The sequence below is a fragment of the Malaclemys terrapin genome, chromosome 6 (assembly GCF_027887155.1).
Source record: "Malaclemys terrapin pileata isolate rMalTer1 chromosome 6, rMalTer1.hap1, whole genome shotgun sequence".
In the NCBI taxonomy this organism is placed as follows: Eukaryota; Metazoa; Chordata; order Testudines; family Emydidae; genus Malaclemys; species Malaclemys terrapin.
Window position 1 is genome coordinate 57,954,351 of NC_071510.1, and position 21,242 is coordinate 57,975,592.

Sequence of the window (21,242 nt, forward strand, 5' to 3'; positions counted from 1 at the left end):
AAACAAAATACCTCAAATGAACTGAAGTGTTCTGTAATGATAAAGGAGGCAAGTTGCTACTGTAAAGTCTTTTTGTTATATATACAAAGTCCTATGTGGCAGATACACATGTACTTAACAACAAAGGAAGAATAAATATTCAGTAAAACATTTTGACCTTGATTCTCAAGACAATAGGTTCGTTATTGACAACATAAATCATGTGACCCATTTTTCCATGTTTGCATGTGTAAATGGGATATGGTGTGCACTAAGAGCTGGATTTTCAGCGTTCATTTTGGGTCTAATATTACCTCTGATCTCAAGGGGAGCCAAGTTAGGCCAATACTGAGTGCTTTTGAAAATTCGCCCTAAGGGGACATTCAATCACAATAACGGCTTACACAATATAGTTATGCTATCGCACATCTAACATTTTGAAAATCAGGCCCTTGTAGCTAATTCATTTGCTATGAGTCATAGTGATGCGCTCAAACTTGGTCATATACAGAAAAAAACAGAACATAGCTATTCTGGAAATATTGTATTTCCAAGACCCAAAGATTTTCCAACTACTATTTTCATTATTCCTCACAATATCAACACCCAACACTGTAATTGCAAATAACCGTTTTAATTATCTAAATATATGCTAAGTGACTAGAAAAATAAGATTAGCAATCATGTGGTCCTTAGGCTTTTAAGGGGACAGGTATAAGGTGATTACTTACACACACATAAATACACAGATATCGTCACTCATACTCACGCCCACATAAGAACAGCAAACTTTCACCAAGCAGCTAAAGATGAAGGAGCAGATTGATTAGAGTTTGAAAGAGTATGGTGGTGGATGGAGAAAGAAGGGGAAAGTATTAATTGACTAATTTTAATGTAGAGGAAGCAGAGGGACCTAGTTAATAAACTGAAGACAAGGGAGAGACTTGTTTGGAGAGCAATCCTGGTCTAGCCACTATCCCACCCTTATGAAGTAGACACTTACTCCTTTAGTTGTTTAGTTAACTTGACAACCTGAGATGCCAATGACATGCATGTCTCCACAACCACTAAGTAACGGGAACACATGGTGTGTCCATGTCGTTCAGCACTTTGTGAAGGTTTCTCTCCAGCACGGTTTTGCATGGTGACATTTGCTCCATATTCAACCAATGTCTGCGAAGATGTAGAAAGAACACGAGTAACTGTAAGTGTCTTTAAAATCTCTGCTATAAACTAAGGCAAAGATTTTCAAGTCAATGGGAACTGCTGGATATTCCTACTAAGGTTCCTAAAATTGAATTTAGAACCCTGACTTCAGGCACACAATTTTGAAAATCTTGGTCTAAATTATTTTTAAAAATCATCCATACAAATAACTCTTCAGTAAGTCAGAGCTCCTAACTTGACAATCAAAGTTAATAATGGGGAACAGGAGTAATTTAGAATACTGAGCTATCCCTTCAGATGATTATAGACACCAGATGATATATTTCCCCCTCTTGCTTTTCTTGTCCCACAGTTAACTTGATTTGACACCTTTTGTTACTTTGTTTGTGTAATGTAACTTTTATAATGGGTTTTAAATCTAAAGTATACTCTGGGATTGAGATTAGTGAATGAAAAGTGTTTACATTTGGACACCTGCCAAATTTTGCTTGTGATAATCAGGGGTGAAAGTAAGATAAAATACTTACCGGTATGGGGGCCTGGCTCCGGGTCCCCAGAAGGGGCGGGGCTTTGGGCGGAAGGGGTGGGGCCTTAGGGTCAGCATCCCCCAGCCAGACCTTCCACACTGCCTGGCCCATGCTCCCCGGGGGCTCCAGCAGTGATTTAAATGGCCCGGGGCTCTGGCCTCTGCTGCGGTAGCTGGGAACCCAGGGCCCTGGGGAAGCCCCTTTTGCGCCATCCCCCCGTCGGCTGCCCCTGGGTGGGGGGCGGAAAAAGGGGAGGCAACATTAAAGCGCTGCCAGTTCCCACTTCTTATTGGTATGCCGTACCGGCCTACTTTCACCTCTGGTGATAATCCAATAAGCCTTTTTCAAATGCACTTGTACAAAATCTGTCTTTTTCTGTGAATGACTAACTAGCCTGATTTTAAGAATGCCTTACTTTGAAATTACCGATCTGAGCTTTTCAGCTCAGCTGGGTTTTCCCTGGCACAGGGAATCCCTGGGTATAATAAGGTCAACGTAGCTAGCTTTCTGTCCTGGTCCCTTGGCATAGGAGCATGTTGGAGATGGAAGGTGTGGCAGACTCAGAGGGGTGACCGACACACTCGAAGAACTCTAGTAGATGGGAGTGGCACAACTTTCCTTTACAGAAGCTGTGCTTTTTTTAAAAAAATCTGTTTAATTATTATTTCAATCAATTTTCCTGGTACTGATATAAAGCTTACTGGTCTGTAATTGCCAGGTTTTCCCCTACTGGTTTATTTATCAAATAAAAAAATATTTTCAAAAATTCAGGACAATTTATTCAAGTTAACTCTTCAGAAGGGAAACGGGACTAGTCTTGCTTCCATTTAACTTCATTTCCCAGAATGGACTGGAATTGTTACTGTTCCATGCAAAATTATTTGCTAATCACTACTCTTTCACAATTTATTGCACAGCTCTAAGGGACACTGTCAAAGTTGGTAGCCTTCAACATTGACCTACCATGACAGTGCTCCCATCTGGTAGGTCCTACACCTTTCGCATTCCTTCCATCTATTTCTTTTCCAACTGATCGTTGCAACTATCTGAAAAATAATAACAAAAACACTAAGATAGGGATTGCGCATGTGCGCTGATTCGTTTAATGTGACTCTCACAATAAACTGGGCAGGGTCTACTCCTGATGTCTTTCAAAGCAGGCCAGCATATCACTAACAAGAAAATTCAGGAATCAAAGTTTTGTAATGGTCATGCCTCCGAATCTGTTTGATCGATTTCTTACCTCAACGTCTGCTAGTTAAATTTTCCCCTATTGCTCTTACTACGTACAAATGCCTGAAATGACTTTCCTGAAATTAACACTCCTTGTCTATGACTCTCAAAAAAGACTACTACTGGTCAGATACATTTTCTCTGTCTCTCTCTTCCTCTTGTCCCCGTATCTTCTTTTTCCCATCTTGGCTTCTGGTTTTTATCTTCCACCCATGTAGTTGATCTTCTCTTTTCCTCTTCTCTCTATTCTCCTTCCTTTCTGACCAATATCTTTCTCACTCTGCTTTTCCACACAATCCCTTTGCCATTCATTTAGACTAATTCTTTCCCCATCCATTATTCATCCTGTCAACAATTTTGGCTGCCTAACACAAGAACTGCTAGCAGCACTGAACACTAGAATCCATTCTTGTGCACAATGCTTCTAATGATCCCCAGGGATTAAGACTGTGCAATGCTGCAGCTTGCTCAGCATGCAGTCGTTCATCATAGTGCACCCTGGCTGTTCATGGTTTTTCCCTCCTTCTGGATAGTTGCAATGGTTTGCTCGAAAGAGAAATAGATGGCAAGCATCAGAAAGGTAAGAACTTTCAAAAGACGTCAATGCCAGAGTATGCCTATCAATCCTGACAGAGTCCCTTTCAACTCTTTAGAAGTTCATTAACTCATTAAGGGGTAGTCTCATCTTAATGCACATGGAGTCATGTTATTTTTCTTTGTATTAATTAAAAAAACCTCTCAAGAATTAAGGACTGAATTCCTAGTCTCATTACAACAGAATTACTTTGGATTTACACGAATATAACAGAGTGGAGTTTAGCACTTAAGGTACATAGGTTTTTAGAAGTTTCACTTTGAGGCCTACTTGTTCAAGCTTTTTTATGGTTGTAGTATCTTTTTATTATAAGGATTTATTTCTTACCTATAAGGTTCTCCATTTTGATATTAAGGGCTTTTAATCTGCAGATTTTTAAATTTAAAGGAGCTCTCTGAAATAAGTGTAGTTAGTACTCTACCTGTATACATCCTAAATAGCCATGCTGGGCAGCTATATGTACTGCACTGTTTCCATCCTGATCAACTTCATCCAAAGAAATCCCTTGTTCTTGCATAAACTGGAGAAGCCACAGAAGTATTTTCTCCTAGGGAAAAAAATTAAGAAAGAAATAAAACAAAAGCAAAACTTATTAGAAATGTCACTGGTAACACTGCCTATTTTTAAAGTTGCTTGACACTTCTCATAAGACCCTGTTTTCAGTTCATGTATCCCCTTTAAAATTCTTCCTCAGAACAATCTCTGTGCATGCGTGCGGTGTTGGCCAACAGTGGTGAAAGTGCTGGGTAGTGCCCTTAAATTTTAATTATCAGAAAACAAAAGTACAATAAGTATTTTAGAGAAATGCTTGTATAGGATTAAAAACCATTATAGTTTAGAAATGTTCTTATATAAACTGCTCTGGTGAATATGAACGTCCAAACTTTGGAAGCTATCCTCAAATTCTGTGCCTCCAATTAGCATGGTGCAAATTATGCTATTTAATCACCTATTTATCATCTGATTATACCTAAAAATCAAATGCTATCATTTGTACCAGTAGTGGATTGCAAGCACAAAATTAGAGGCCAGGTTCAAGCCCATTTAAATGTTTGCCCCTAGATTTTAGTTCTAGGTAACTTACTGTTAATATTTTTAAACATTAAAATAACTTCCATATCTCAAATGACTACACTCTTCAATAGGTATACCCCCAAATGGCATATGTAGATAAATTAATTGAATGTTTGAGTAATACAGATGAAAAATGAATTCTTGAATGCCAAAAGGCTGTTTTGGTGCCCAAGAAATCATTTGGTGTATTTTGAAGATGAAGATTCTTGGAAATGCACAGAAAATAGAGATGTTTTTCAACTAAATTAATTCAAAGAAAATGAAGGATGATAACAGGCAAAATCTAAAAGATTTGGGTAATGTAAAATAATCATAAATGTGATTCACATCTGCAGTAGACTAGATGTGTTATTGATCAGTTATATATGATATTTTCAAGGCTTGTGACTATCATCCACTTGCAATAGTTATTAAGTTTAACCTACACTTGTAGAATGCCAGATCTAATTATTAAAAAAAAAATCTAAATTTCCCAAAACAAAAAGTTCTAAGCATATGTCAGTCATGATATGCATCCTTCCATGACATGCTGCTCCAGGTGAAAAAGGAGTGACTACGTGATTATTGGGGTGAGTTTACGGTCTGTCAGTTTGTCTGTTGTGTGCCTGCTTGATTTGAGTTTATAGCGTCGTCTATTTTAGGGGCTATGTGCTGAGCCTAGAAGCCTCGCAGGCAAGGCTGAGAGCTTCCTAATGAGGTTCTAGCCTGCGAAATTTTAGTTTCTGATCCCTTTAGTATCCCTTGAAAAGGGGGCGGGGGTAATGCAGTGAGAACAAGGAATTAAAAAGCTTGCTCCCAAGCGATCAGAGGAGCTAGTGAACAGGGGAGTTTTGTGAGGGAAATTAGAGAGAGAACATGAGAGCCAAAAACACCTAACAAACATACTGTAAACTTAGGCCAATAAACTCCCCTCAAAAAACAAAGAACAAACAAAATGAGGAGAAATAATGCAGGCAGAAGTCCAGCAGCAGAGTGGGGGCTATCCAGTTTACTGCACTGAGTGAAGCATGTATGATTACCTGCCTTGTGGGCAGCTGGTGTATATGTGCATTAGGTGCAAGCAACTCATGGCCCACAGAGACCAAGTGCAGGCTCTTGAGACCAGAGTGACTGAAATGGGGGGAGCTAAGGGAGACAAAGAGATACAAAAGACAAGACTTTCAGGGACGTAGAGCGATCCCAGCCCTGGTCTGACAGCCGCAGTGCTGAGGAGGATGAAAATCTCAGGGAAGGAGAACATCAAGCTGGAGCGGAGGGAAACAATCGCATAGTTGAGACTTTCCTTCCACATGATCTCAGAGTATCCTCTTGTCCTGAGGATTCCCCTTTGGGATAGGGGACTTCTATTATTGGAGACAGGTAATAGCAATGGAGGATTTGATTATTAGAAATAGAGATAGTTGGGTTTGTAATGATCGGGAGAACTGCATGATGAATTGCCAGCAGGTGCAAAGGCCGTGGACCTCTTAAAACAGCTAGATAGATTTATGGGCACTGCTGGGCAGGAGCTAGTGGTCATAGTACGTATAGGTACCAATGACATAGGGAAAAGTAGGAGAGAGGTCCTGGAAGCTAAATTTAGGCTGCTAAGAAATAGATTAAAGTCCAGGACCTCCATGGTAGCATTCTCTGAAATGCTTCCAGTTCCATGCATAGGGCCAGTTAGACAGGCTTGTGCACTTCCCCTGTGAAGACCATCAGGCTTTGACTGACCCCTGAAGAAATTGGGAGGGGAGAATAACCTATCCACCAGAGAAGCGAGACAGGGTTAGCAGCCCATTAGTTCTTTCCCACAAAAGACACAGCAGAACCCAAGAATGATGGGGGTCCTTTGGAGAGGGTTCACTGTAGGGCTTATTTGGGGAAAGGGGACCCTATAGTAACAGAGAACTGTATAATCTAGTAGTGTATCCTCCTCCAAGTTCACCACAAATCAGTATTACTGGCAGAAGCATTCAAACACTGAACCTTTTAAGGTTATCAATCACTAGATTTATATGTCGATTAGGTGCAGTATAAGATAAGGTTAGTTTACAACGTGCTTTTAGATAAAGCTCAATAAAAATGGCTAGAGGTAAGCAGATGTTATTCAAGTTTTCCCACACCTTGCACCATTGCCATGCATCTAATTCCTAAATTGTCACACTTTTGGCAAATTATTTCAGGCTTGTAGCCTCCTGGAAAGAGCATGTAAACTGTACCATATTGCTTGGATGTTTTCTGGGGTGGCCAAAAGTCCATTAGGACCATGATGAGATGACTAATCTCTTCTACCAGAGGTAAGAGAATAACGTACCAACCTAATGCGTCACTTAACCCTACCCACAGCCAATAATTTACACCCTGATGGCAGGAACTAGAAGAAGAAATAATTTTAAAACACATTAATTAAAATATGCAGTTGTATGGCGCCTTAACATTCTAACTAATTAAGAAAGTTTGTATTTAATAATTGAGAGGTTGCATTTAGTAACGAACATAATTTCTGTTGCAAAACATTTGACTTGAAGAACAGTATAAAAGGGAATTCTTGTGCAAGCATTGAATCAGTCTCTTTTAAAAAGTAAAAACTCATTTAAAATGGAACCATACCTGACCATAGGAACCTGCATAGTGAATAAGACTTGGGTGATCTTTTGAGCAACTTAATTCAGCAATGGCTTCTGTTTCGCTCACCATCCACCGTACACACTCCAGTTGACCATTCTAAATAGAGGAAAAGAAGGATTAAAAAAATTCTAGTTGTTTTAGATTCCAAACCACATCTACTACATATGGAAATGCTAATTAGAATCATATATGCATGTTGATTTTCATGTAAATCATCCTAATTTGTTTGCAACATTGTGTTTATATCTACTGATAACATATTTGTTAACCCAAGTGGGATGGCCTAATTATAACTTGATACTGATAACATTTTGCCTACTTAAATTTACCCGGGAGATTTATATGAATAAATTATTCCTCCCTTTCCCTTCTAAATGCCTGTTGTATAGAGTTTTTGGCACAGAATGGCTGCTGAATGACACCACAGATGCGACTGCATTTCAAGAGTAAATGAAGTGATACTTTAATATTCAAGCTGTACAGAATGGAGCTCTGCTTGTGTTACTCATGAGACTGGTCCCAGCGATTTAGAAGTCAAATCAATGGGACTACTACTTGTGTGAATAGACAGAGTATGATTTGGCTACATATATTAAACTTTTACTGTCACACAGTTAAAGGGATACTCTCTAGATTAGGAGATACAAAATCTGACCTGTCTCTATCTGCCATTTCTTATTTATCTTTTTGTAAAATCTTTGTAATGCTCTATCTAAAAAGTTTCAAGTTACTTTACTCACTTTCTTATATTTCTCTCAATTTAATTGAAAATAATTAAAGCTGTGAAAATATTTTAATGTATACTTTTAATTGGTCCTTTAAAAGAAATCTTACATCTCAGATCCTGGCTCTAATGCAGCCAAATTTAAAACTATCTTGACAAAACAGTATCTTTTTTACCACCCCTCAAATAAAATCTTCTATTTTGAGACTTTTTAAATCAAAGAAATGGATAAATGTCAGTGTTTGCTAGACAACTAAAGTCATCAAGGGGACCCTTTGTAATATGCAACACAAGCACAACATATTATAATTAACTGAACTTGTGCCTGAGTCTCCTACACGATACAGCACCCATGCCTTCATAGTGTAATAAATATACATAGTGCTTTTTATCTCAAAGGATGCCCACACATTTTATAAACAAAATCAACTATTGAAAAACAGCCACCCTCTCTGGGAAGGAAGACAATGAAGTTAATAGAGTATAGCAACACTATCTCACAGGTTAGGATAAGAAGTAAAGAAAAATACGATACCCAATTGAAACTGCAAGACGACTTTAGGTAGACAGAATGTAGATATCCAGACTTGAATTTGGTCATGACAGTGATTCTAAGGCTATGTCTATACTGAGTACCTTACAATGGCATGGCTGTGCCACTGCAGCTGCGCCTTTTTAAGGTACGCAGTGTAGCTGCTCTTTGTCGCTGGGAGAGCTTTCCTGGCAACAAAATAACACCACCTCCAACGAGGGGCGGTAGCTTCATCACAAGGAGAGCGTTTCCCACCGATGAAGTGCTATCCACACCGGCGCTTTTTGTCGTTGAAACTCTTGTCGTTCAGGAGGGTGATGTTTTATACCCCTGAGCGAAAAAAGTTTTAACGACGAAAGTGCACTGTAGACATAGCTTAAGATCCTTATAACTCTGAAAAGCAATTCACTTGCCAAGAGTAGTTAGACATTGATTTAATTCCTTATTTGAAAGATGGCAGTTTAGTTTTACTGTCAAACTTCCTGCACACCATTGGATTTTACTACAGCACAACAGCACTATAAAGTTTCATATTTTACTGTATAATAGATTTTCCCATAAGCTTTAACTTTTTCCCAGATGACATTCATTTTTGTAGTTTCTGACAGCTGCATGCTGTGCTCTGCAAGAGGTAAATTTTAACTTTGGTCTGATACTCCAAACTGCTCTTGATATCTAAGAAGTTTCAGCTTCAGATGTGGCACATTGAAAATAACAGCATTAGAAACTACCAAAAGTGCTGTCATGCTTTACCAACACACATTTCCCTTACATGTCTTTAATGCTATACTCATCTGAATGAAAAACAAGACATAGTTATAGCCAGGATACTAGTCTGAATCTGAGTTAATATGAATAAAAGTTCCTTGAAATATAACAGCTGATTTTTCTTAATACCAGTTAACTAATTTAAATTTAAGTTAATGTGTATGTGAAAAAACCAACGACGACCCATTAAATGATACAGTGGTTTATGGCGGACCTTAACTCTTTAAAAGAAACACATTTTTATTTACTTATGTGACATCAATCAATGACAGAAATACCCCCTTTTTGCTTTAATTTAGCAAAAGGATTGAAAATAACATCATTTTGGTATCAGCACTATTTATAGCCATCACTGATTATTTAAGACCAAGTCACCTTTATTGCTAACCCAGCTGGTGTTAGTTGTTCATTGTTCCGCTCATTCAAACAGTCTTCTCCCATCAAAGAAGTGAGATGTTGCAAGCACTCTGCATGTCCCTGTGATGCTGCTATGTGCAACAGATTGTTTTCACTTTCATCATGAATTTTGTCCAGATTGTCTGCTGCTAGGTGTGGCTGTGCAAAAAGGAACAGTGGAAAATAAAGTATATCAGTTATGCAATTTAAGATAAAAATTTAAACAGGATATCAAGTCTCATGGTTCAGGATATGAGCCAAACACTTAATACGTGGGCCTATGAAGAACCATTCTCCATGCACATGTTATTGTACATTTGTCCATAACAGGGGTTTTACACTTTCCTCTAACGCATCTGGTGCTGGTGTAATCAGAAACTAGAAGGACTGTTGGTCTGATTCAGCAGTTCCTAACAAGATTCCCATATACAGAGAAAGGTCGTGTCCTATAGTTTGGCCTTTCTGTATAGTTTCTGGTTACTTTATCTGACAGAATATACTCACATTTCAAATGTTTTTTAAAATTTGTCCCTTTTCTTTTTTTGCCATTATCTCTAGGAGTAATTTGGCATAAAGTGTCCATGACTCCCCTTAGCAAATTTGCTGATTCTTCCCCACGGCCCTCCCAGTTTCATGTGCCACTAGGAGGACAAATAATTGAAAAAGGTCAGATTTTTCCTAGTTCATGGTAAAAGTGGCAGCTTATATTAAGTACAGTGAAAAATGTAATTAAGCTCTGAAACTTCTGAATGCTACTTTGTTAGCTAGTTCCCTTAATATTATTTATATTGCAATACTGCTTTGAATTATTGGATTAACCAATGCACAGACATTTGGCAATACGTGATCCTTGCCTGAATCTTATTTTAAGACAAAACATAACTGTTTTTCAGAAACAATGGGAGGGAGAGGAAGAAGGGAGGACAAAGGTAAGGAGTAAGAGTGACAAGATCATATGGTTATACAGATTAGCTACCACACAATCTGATTCAATTAGGTATTTTATACAAAAATCCTCTGCATTTCTTTACTTCCAGTTTTTTTAATTCTATTTTTATTATTTTTAGTATTGTGATCTATTCCTCTGCCTATTTCTAGTCTTTGAATAACTCTGCTTTTGTCTTTGTTGTTGTGTTAATTATGTGCCATTGTGCTTGCTTTAGACTGGTAAAGCTAAACAAAAGATAGTACAAAATACTGCATGCACTGCTACTCTGACAGCCTTTCTGAGTCTTGCCTTCCCTGCATCATGACGTTAATTTGCAGCTAGTTACTTTGGAAACACCTATTCATGGTTTCTAATCAAAGAGCTGGAACTAACCAAAACTTCATATGGGTCAGAGGGCAATCAAACTTTAGTGTGAGCTCCCATCTGTGAATGCTTCTGCAACAAACTGGCATAAACACTCCTGAATAATAATCAGAATACAACAAAAGCCTCTCTGTTCCCATGGTCAGCATCTGAGTAGAAAGTGATGTAATCCACAAATAACTGAACAAAGTGAACTGCAAACATTCTGTAAGGCAGAACTTCATAAAGAAATAAATTTTAATTTAGTAAATAAATAGATTTTAAGATGAAAAGCATCTGCATTTTATATTATTTCAGTGTATTACCTAAATTACTAATCTTGTCCATCATGACTACCTAAGATTAAATATCATATTTGTACATAAACTCCACAAGTTTCATTTGGAAACCCATGCACTCAGTTTCTAATTAAAGGGGATCAAATGGAGTTGCAACGTATGATATGCACCTAATCAACTGTCGACTTATTGTATGTCTTACAGATGTGTTTTGTTATAAATGCCTTATGAAAAGGATGACACTTACCAATAATGATATCTGTCCTTCTTTCACAATGTTTAAGATGCTTTTATTTTTTTTCACATCTTCACCCCTTTCCTCTGGGCCTCCTGAGCTGCTCCAGTTCATATTACTGTTCAGTTCATCAAGTTTGTTTTCTGTCACGGCTGTCTGCAGATGAAAAGTCCTCAGCTGGCAGTTTGGCATTGTCTTCTCAGGTTTATGAGCTTGGGGATCGGTAAATGTCCTGTTGAGGAAGCCCTTGCTCTGGGCTTCAGTTTCATGGACTGAGCTACATTTAACTAGAGGCTGGGAAAGCTCTAATTCTTCAGCTAAATGCTTGTGCTGATTAAGGACAATGGACTGCGCATTTCTCATCTGAGAGCTTTTCACAGGGGACAGAACACAAAACTGTGTCGTGCTGGCTGGCAAGTTCTCACTGTTTCCTGCAGAGCAGGTCTTGCCACTCAGACCATTCACTGTTGAACATACACCCAAAATCCTTTTCTCTGGAGCCACCTTGGTAAAAGCAGCAAGTTGCTGGCTTGATTTAATGTAAGGCACATCCAAAATTTCATCCATGTCCAGGTCATAGTGCTCCAGCTCCCCAAGCAAAACACCAGACTCAATGCTTTTACTTTTAAGGCCTTCTCCATCTCCTGAACACTGATCATCATTCTGAGATGCGGGGTGAGAATCACTACCTTTCTGGTATTCCACCTTCTGGTTCTTTTGGTCATCACTTTCATTGTTCTCTGAGCTATCCGGCTGGTGCTTTAGTGGGGAAACCCTCTTCACTGGTCTGAACTTACTGTACATGTCTGCAATTCCTGTTGGTTTTTGTGCATTTCCAATAAGAGTTGAAACTCCACAGCTCCAGCTAGTGCTTGAAACTACAGAAAAAAAGGAATTTGAGTAAGAACAGAATATTTGTATCATGTGTATACGTTTATCCTGTTGTATACTTTGAAAATATGATATTCCAGACCAAGCACAAGGAACAGAAATTTACTAGAAAACATGTTGCATTCACACCTAAGCAAATTTGCAGTTAACCATACTTCTGCTACAGTAATACCAAAATTAAACAGTCTGGAAAGAAACGCCTTTCAAATTTGACATACATTTTAAACAAAAAGAACTGAACCAAATTTAATGAGAAAAATATAAACCCCAAGTACATGACGCGTGTAACATCAATTGGTAAAGGTCCATTGGCATCCATATTAATCCTGTCATAAAACCATGCTAACCTATGCTCTGCCATTTTTATCTCATTGAGCTTCATTGGAAGAGCGGGATATTCTTCTGGGAGTTTAACAATAGGGCTGTTTGGAAATTTCCCATCACAACTGACTTTTCACTGGAAATTTGGATTTTTGACTAAAAGTTCTTCACAAAAACTGTTCTTTCTGCAGAAAAATTTTATTCTTCATCAAAGAACTGAAAAGTTCTTGGACTCTGTCTGAAAATGAGATATATCTATTTGGATATGCCACTATGGTGCCTCAAGGGAGCTGTAATTCCTTGCCTCATATCCCCATTCTCCTCCATGGGTCAGGCTCCCCAGCTTGACTTTATGCACCATTATATATTGCAGGCATGGGACTCCCATGGTGCACCACTTCACCTCACCAACAGGGAAGACTGTGATGCTTCATAGGAAATGTACTCTGACCAAGGGAGCTTGTAGAGGAGAGTGGGAGCATGAGGCACCTGAACCTCAACTCCCGTGAGGCATTACGTCAGAGTTTCCCAAACGAAATATCTGGCTTTTTTGGTGGAAATATTTCAGTTCTGTATTTTTCATGGAAAATTTCAAACTATTGGTTTTCTTTCCATTTTGGTTGAAAATTTTACGCAGAACGCCTCGATTTTTCAACCAGTTCTAGTCAGTAGAAAAATCCTCCACCCTTCTATAACTACAAAAAGTACAGTCCCAGTTCATCATAACCCCAGTGCCCAGGATCAGTGGAACCCCAGTACTAAGTTTCCTTTATATTTATATTTTTAGTGGGAGAGGTGGGAAACTCACCAAATTTCTTTCACTAAAATCAATTTAGATGTTTTCTTTCCAAGTGACCTTTAATGTTTATAAAGAACGAGCACATTCTAAAGTTCAAGAGGCACATTTTAAACATGGTAGATTTATTACTAGCTGTAGTGTATCATTGAGGTCTAATTTGTGATCACATACATAATCTGTAACAAACACCTTTCTTAAGAAGCAGCAATATACAGTTTTCAATACATTATTAAAGATACGAATCAAAAGGATAATACTGCTTAGTAACTGGAGTTGTCTGAGTATCACCTTGATTTCTTTGGAGGCTCTTGTGAATATATATCAAAGAAAATAATAACAATAATAATAACAAGTAATTTAGTGGGCCAATACAAAGAACGCATTGTACTGATTTATTTATGTATTGTATAAGATTCTAGGTTCAAAGGGTTACACTTTTATGTTGGTTTTATTTACATGTGAAATTTTTTCCAAGTGATACAGGGAATGGATACCATATGTTTTCCAGCTGTTTTGCTCTGACAGGAACCATTAAGGACTCTGAATGGAAATGAATTCTGCCTGAGTCTTATGAAAACACTTCTTTCAACAGAAGGGTCTAGACAGAGAAAACGGCATCAACATTTTGTTTGTCGTCACTTTCCTTATGCTTAGATCCATTATTCTGTCCCTATGCTGAAACAAGCTACCTCTTTGCACTTTTTAATTTTAAAAATTGAAATCTACACATAACAGTGATAGTAAAAATATTAAACCTGATGTGAAGAGAAAGCAAAAGCTGCTTTCTACAAATTTTCTTGATTCACCACATGTTCATTTAATTCTTGTTTCCTGCATTACATCCACAGTAAACCACTTCTTGCTCATTTTTCCTTCTATTTTGTCCACTACATAAACTGGACATTTCTTTATACTTACTGCCTACAGAAAAGCAGATTTAAACCAAAACAATGATCTATGTTTCCTCTAACTCATGAATATATCTACTTATTTAAGCAGAAAGATGGATTGATATTGCACATAATACAGGACTAGAAGGTTGTAGCATTTACCCACAGGCCCCTATAGGGAGTGAGGCTGATCTGACAGGCAGGGACAATCTCTTCTGATGCTGCTTTCTGTGCATGGGGATTGCATATTTTGCACCAGCCATTACACTAACAGAGTGCTGATCCCCCATGCACACCGGCCCCACTCCACAGACCTGTGCAGAGAGGAGCAGGGCCATGATTTTGCCTCCTCCCCATCCCCTTGTCATGGACTTCTTCCCTCAGAGATCAGAAATCAGTAGGGGGGTTGATTTCCAGAGAGCTGAGGGATTGCTATTGTGAGTAGCCTTTACACAGATGCCCCAGTGGGAGAAGGCTCTTGCTCACCCCTCCACATTCATGAGGTCATGCATAAGCCATTGGCAATCAGGGCCAAATAAAGGCTAACTGCTTGCTACTCTAGAAACCATGACACAGACACTGAACTGGAACCCAGGAGATCTTATTAAATTCCAAGATCTGCCGCACACTTACATAACCTTTAGTACATCACTTATACTGTGCGTCTCCGCTCCCAACTATAACGAGGAGATAATTCTTCCCTACTTCATAGGAACTGCAGAACCCAGGTTTCCTGAAGCCCACGCTAGTGCCCTAACCACTAGACCATCTTTCCAGTATGCAAACTTCTCTATGAACTTGCTCAGGAACAGGAGGTTTGATACTGGGTGGTAGTTGGCTACGTCTGATGTCAGGGTGGGTTTCTTCAGCACTGGTTGGACAATTGCATGTTTGAAGGAGAAAGGGAAGATTCCTCCTTTGAATGAGACATTGGCTATTTTGGTGATGAGTGACACTTGCTGTTCATGACACTCTTTCACCAACCAGGAGGGTCATGGTTCAGAGGGTTTGGGCTGAGACTTTTTCCAGGTGTCCAATACTTCTAGAGGCATGAAAGGACTGAATTCTGGGAATGCAGAAGGGCTGTTCGTTGGCCAGTATAGGGGGAGAAGTTCCATGGAGTCTCAGAAGTCCCATTCTGAACATGTGATTATTTCACTGAAGTGGGATGATAGTTCCTTGCAACACTTGGTGCTTGGTTCTGCTGTGGACTCCAGGCAGTCAGGGTTAATGAAGAGGTTTACCACCTTGAATACCTCCTTAGCAACTTCAGAGGCTGACCTATGGAGGCTGAAAGGCAGGTTTCCTGATCTTAATACTACTTTAGCATAGGCTTTGAGAGATTCTCTCTGTTTTGACTGGTCTGTTTCAGCCTTTGTTTTCCAACATTGGTATTCAAGTTTCCACTCCTCTCTTTTCATCTGATGCAATGTGTCAGAGAACCAAGGAGGTCTGTGTAAGTGATGGGGAGGAGGGTACTGCTTGGACGCCACTGGGCCAATGGTCAAGACTAGAGCATGATGATGATATGCTGCTGTTCTTAAGCATGTTTTGAAATTTGATGGGCTCCATGAGTCTTCATAATCATATCAGGGTCCTGGGTCTTTCTTGTTTCCTGAGAACTGGGAGAGCTGTGATCATTTCCTTAATGAGATGACTGTCTTTCCAAGATAGTAGCTGGGTCATGACGTAGTCTATAATGACATTTAGCTGTACGGGTTGGACTGGAGAGGACATGTGAAAGTGCTAGAGAGGCAAGTGAGGAATTGCGTTTTGGGGCTTTTGAATCTGAGGTGTTGTCAGCATGGAAGCTGAAGTCTCGCAGGATGGCAAATCTGGAATATTCATCGCCGTTGCCGACAAGGTATCGATGATCTCCTTTAATGAACTCTTTAGGCTTTTATGGTTTGTAAATGAGCACATCATATATGTTAGGCTTGATTTTAGTTGGATCTCATTTCTATCGTCAGATGAATGAATTCAGATTACCTTGTCTTAATGAAGCACCTCTGCTCTGCCCCTGCAGGACTTGGTAACAGCTTCCAATTTCATAGCATCTGAAAATTCCCTTATTGTAGTGTTTACTCCCTTTCCATGATCAGTAATGAAGACTTGGCCTAGCACTGATCCCTGTGGTACCTCACTAGAAACCTGCACAACATTTTAAAAAAATCTAGCCCTTTATATTTTAAAGTTACCATTTATATACTGTATAACCACTGGAGAGACAGGAATAAATATATGGATGATTTTACATTTGGAATTCTGCTGCCATCTAAAAGATATGCCTTATCTTTCCTCTTGTGGTTCATTACTTCATCAGAGCCCCTTGAATGAATTAAGACTTTCATTTATTCCAGGTCCAGCTGTCTTGGACTTAGTATACAGATACTGAGGCGCAGTCTACACTACGGAATTTTTTAGAAAATTCCTCACAGTTGTTCACACTGATTCATCTCCACGAGTGTTAGCAGAGTTGGGGCTTTATGAGACAAAGGGATGCTATATATAACAATGGGATAATAAGAACCAGTTCTGAATGTATTTCTATTTTAATTAATAACATCAGTGAAATATATTAACAATTTTAACTGAAGGTGGTGCTGTTTTACAGTTTTAATATACTAGCAACTTCAAAGAGCACAACTTGTGCTTTGACACAAGTGCTCTGGCATGAGAAACTTTATTTGTGAATGACCCTATGTGTGTGAGAGTGAGTGTTTTCAACTTCCTGGATTTCAGTTCCACTTATCCATTAGGACAAGCAAGGTTTGGGGTTAGGATATGACAGAAACAGGCATTAATATTAGCTCACTCTACACCTTTTTCCAAATGATCCATACAGCAATAGCCTCACTGTAGGATTCACTTGTCCTAGCTTGGCTAGAGGAAGAGCATTGCAAATGTTGTCAACTATAACAGATTGGATATAGAGGAGAGAAGGAGGGAGATGATAAATGAACTGGGATCTTCCAGACTTTGTCCGGACTGATTTTAGGATGTGACCAGGTGAGGTGAGGGAAAAATCACACTCAACTGTCTGGGAGGGAATCACAAAATTAGTACAGATACAAAATAACGAAGGGGAAGAAATTAGGTAAAAAGAACAGATTTTAGGCTGAAGAGGTATCACAAGTATAATTGCATTACTATACACCCATTATTCTAATTATTGTTTATCAGAACAGAATTGTGTATCTTCCCTTTTTTTTTCAGGGTCTAACATTATCCAATCATTCACTTATTCCAGTAATTTCAAACATATTTAGTTGGGATACACTTAGGAGGCATGATAAATATCCAGAACTTACAAATACAACTGCCACCAAATCACAATTTTACCTTAATATAAGTCACATATTGGTAAACTACCAAATAGCTTGATGCATAAATTGTGCAGAGCATATTCCTGGGGGAATTCTGTGTCACTGCACATGTGCAGAATTCATGGCCCCTGCAGATTTCTTTGCTTACCCGCAGAAAGATTACTTCTGATGGGAAAGCCAAGGGAAGCTGCAAGAGCGGTCATACGCCCACTCCCTGGCAGTGCAGAGTGTTACAGGAGCAGCAGTGATCTGTATGCTCTGTACGACTATGCTATGTATAACCTGTATGCTCAAAAGGTCTGTTATACTTCCCCTCCCCCCTTTTGTCTCCTCTCCCTCTCTGAATACCTGTTAAGTGGCTTTCCCCCTGCCCCTCCCTCCTGGAATGCTTGTGGGATGAATGGGCTGGTTGAACAGCTGGAAGATCAGAAGAGCTCCCAGATAGACAAGGTGTCTGGGACTCTAATTAGGCAGCATTCATACACCCAATACATGGACACTGCCCGAGGTGGAGCGTGACCAACCAGACACGGACAAGTCATCTCTAGTTGCAGGCCATGAGGAGCAGGCCCTTAAAAGGGGAAGGGGCCATGTGCTCAGGAGTGCACTCACAAGCTTGTACCTCCCATGAAGGCCCTTTGCCCAGACCGCCTGGCCAGTGGTTCGCCCCATTGCATTCCATTGTGCCTCGGGAAGACTTACCTTCGCACCATCCATCGCTGTGCTGTGGGACACTTACCTTGAAGGATCCTGACATCTCCAGTGCCGTGCCTGTCCTGGGAGCATGTGAGTATGTGAGTGTGACCCCCCTCCTTCTTTTGAGCTTAGCTATCAGTATAATAAACATGCTGCTTTATGCCAAACTTTGGTGGGTCATTAGTCCTCCCTAAGCTTACTAGCTGGCCCAATGTCGGGTAACACAGACAGGTCGGTTTGGGCATCCATGTGTATATGAGAGAGAGAGACTGGTCTCTTTCGCTCGCTGTTACAGCCCTCTTGGCATGGAGGGGCAGGGCTTTGGGGTATTTCTGAAGAGATAGGAGTGGGGCAGGCAGAGGAGAATATAGCAGCCTGCCTGCTTAATGAATTGTTCCCACTGTTCTTGGTAAATTCCCGCAGGAGTATAAAACAGGTATAAAAGTTTTAAGGCTCCTTTACATTGCCAGAGCGGTGTAAAGGAGCCTTATTGTAAAGGACAATATGGCCTTATAAATGCTTATGGTGCTTTAGTGATGAGATCTGGTCTCAATTTTGGATTGAAAAAATGTCCTATCAAAATGTGCTCCATGAACTGTTTGCTACTGACCTTTTTGGACATGGTCAGTAGCCAGTATAAATTGTGAGTTTGAGTCCCCAGCCCTCATTTGTTTTTCAGTTGTCTATGATGTAACACTGAGCATATGGCTACATATATTTGTTGATTAATAATTGGAAGCAAAGGGTCAATACTACCTACATTACTATTAGGTGGGGGGGGGGGGGGGAGAAGGGGGTGGGGAGGAGGGTTGGTGATTTCCTCCAATGCTTCCCACTCCCATTCACCATCCATTGTATTTTAGTTTAAATAAATTACCAAAATAATTGAAATTAGCTGGATTATATTGCATTATTTTGACAAAAAAATATGCAGAATTTTAAAATATTGTGTGCATAATTTTTTGGTGCAGAATTCCCCCAGGAATAAGAGCACCAAACCTGGAGGAATAGAAAATTTCAATATTTACTGATAATTTCCCCAATAGAAAAGCAATCCCCTGGATATTCTTGTGAACCATCCTTAATTTAGTTCAGTGGATACAGTAGCATAGAGGGTTACTGAACTAACCTTTCACTGCTGGGGACAAGAGGTCAGTTGGCTTACAGCATTAAGTGAATAAAGATCTCAAGTAGGATGCTGTTCTCATTCTAGACACCTATTTAACAACATCACAAAGTCATCTCAGCTAACAGAATACACCTTAGTGCAATCAACTAGCTCAGTGAAGCTGGCTGGGCACAGATGTCATGAATTATTAGCTGCAACTGCCTTATCAAATCTCCCTGTCTCCCCAGGTAGATGAGAAAGCAAGCAAGCAAGCAATTTCATACTGAACAACAAAAGCAACAAAAGCCAATTTCTGCTCCAGTAAATCATTCTTGCTTAGAAAACACTGGAAATCAAGTGACCTATGGGCTAGCAACACCATGTCAGAAACGGAACTATCTGGAATTATGTTTAAATTGATTCCTTTAACTCTAGTTGTTATAAATAGGGCCATAAAGGGCCTTGGATCTAATTACCCCAGCCATGAACAGCCCTTCTATGAGGTGGGATGCGACAGAAAACCCTTATTGTATTGTGGATGTTGGAGCTCTGGCAGACTCCTGCGAGCCACCCACACTCAAGCCTATGGGGGTCTGCCGTCCAAGCCACAATGTACACACACCTATTTTTAGTGATCTAGCTTGAGCCCCGCTAGTGCAAGTCTGTCTACTCACACTGGATGCTCACTCTCATAGACATACCCCCGAGTTCTGCCTGAATCATTTTGTGTCATGAAGGAGAACTGGATGGACCAGAACTTACCTCATACCCTTTCCCCACAGAACGGGATGTGCTTTCCCCCTTAAATCCTGTAGAAACCCAGGGATCTGGAACCCCTGGCTGACTGTGGGGCCCCCTGCAGCTTTACTGAACTGCTAGGTTTCTCTTAGACTCCACAGTTCCAGTAATGTGCCCATTAAACAGTAACTCCCTGCTGGTAAGAGGGTCACAGAAAAGATAATGCCCTCACTTTGCATTAACTCTGTTAATTTGTGCAGGGTGTGGGAGAAGGTGAGAGACTAAGGAATGCATTTCCCCTTAGGCACAGATCCTTGACCTTCAGGAGACAATAGGGCCAGAAGATGCCATGGAGGTGATAGATCCAATCCTTTTACACCAGAGGGGAAAATCCAGCTAGAGGGGATTCTTCTCTCAGACCCTTTGGCCCCTTGTTGACCAAAAGAATGGACAGTGAGAAAAAAAAAAGATGCATTATTGGGTTTTTGAAAATAAGAAATGAAATCCAGATGACCACGGGCCCTGAAGGAGCAGCAGTCAGGCAATAAGGACAAAAAAAAAAAAAAAAAAAAAAAAAAAATCTGTTGAAAAGTTTGGGTGGAATCCATGAGAAAGCATGCTGATTGGTAAATAATGTTATGTTTTCCTAGGATTAAAGATATTTTGAGCAATTTAAAATCAATATAACCAAACACTTTCTCATGTTACCACCACATTATTCAAACATTTAGATGAAATGGGTGAAGAAAACGGTATTGACTAAACCCCATTCTTACACCATGAATAACAGATTAGCAATGATGTAATACAAGATTTTAGTCTCATCAAGAGGTTCTGGTGATACAATTCAGTTCAAAATGTCTTGCAGTGACATTGCTGTACACATCTCTTACATTTTTATTTTATATTAAAAAAATTAATCTATATTTTTCTGGATTCTTGATTGAGCTTGCTGAACTAAAATAGAAAAGAAAAAACAACCAAAAAAAAACCCAATTCAAACCCACAGCTGGAGGCAAAAAAAGTGGCACAGTTTATTTTTT

At 39.5% G+C, this 21,242-nt stretch overlaps 1 protein-coding gene across 3 annotated transcripts in view; it reads right to left on the minus strand.

Moving 5' to 3' along the window:
• The window catches only part of SNCAIP (synuclein alpha interacting protein), a 102,860-nt gene that overhangs the window by 19,779 nt on the left and 61,839 nt on the right, over positions 1 to 21,242 (minus strand). For all 3 annotated transcript variants that reach the window (XM_054033049.1, XM_054033050.1, XM_054033051.1), the window contains exons 4-8: positions 11,443 to 12,308; positions 9,585 to 9,764; positions 7,168 to 7,281; positions 3,923 to 4,048; positions 983 to 1,152 (exon numbers count right to left, since the gene is read on the minus strand). In XM_054033049.1, coding sequence (XP_053889024.1) covers positions 983 to 1,152; positions 3,923 to 4,048; positions 7,168 to 7,281; positions 9,585 to 9,764; positions 11,443 to 12,308 — 1,456 coding nt within the window. The remainder of the gene's footprint in view (positions 1 to 982; positions 1,153 to 3,922; positions 4,049 to 7,167; positions 7,282 to 9,584; positions 9,765 to 11,442; positions 12,309 to 21,242) is intronic.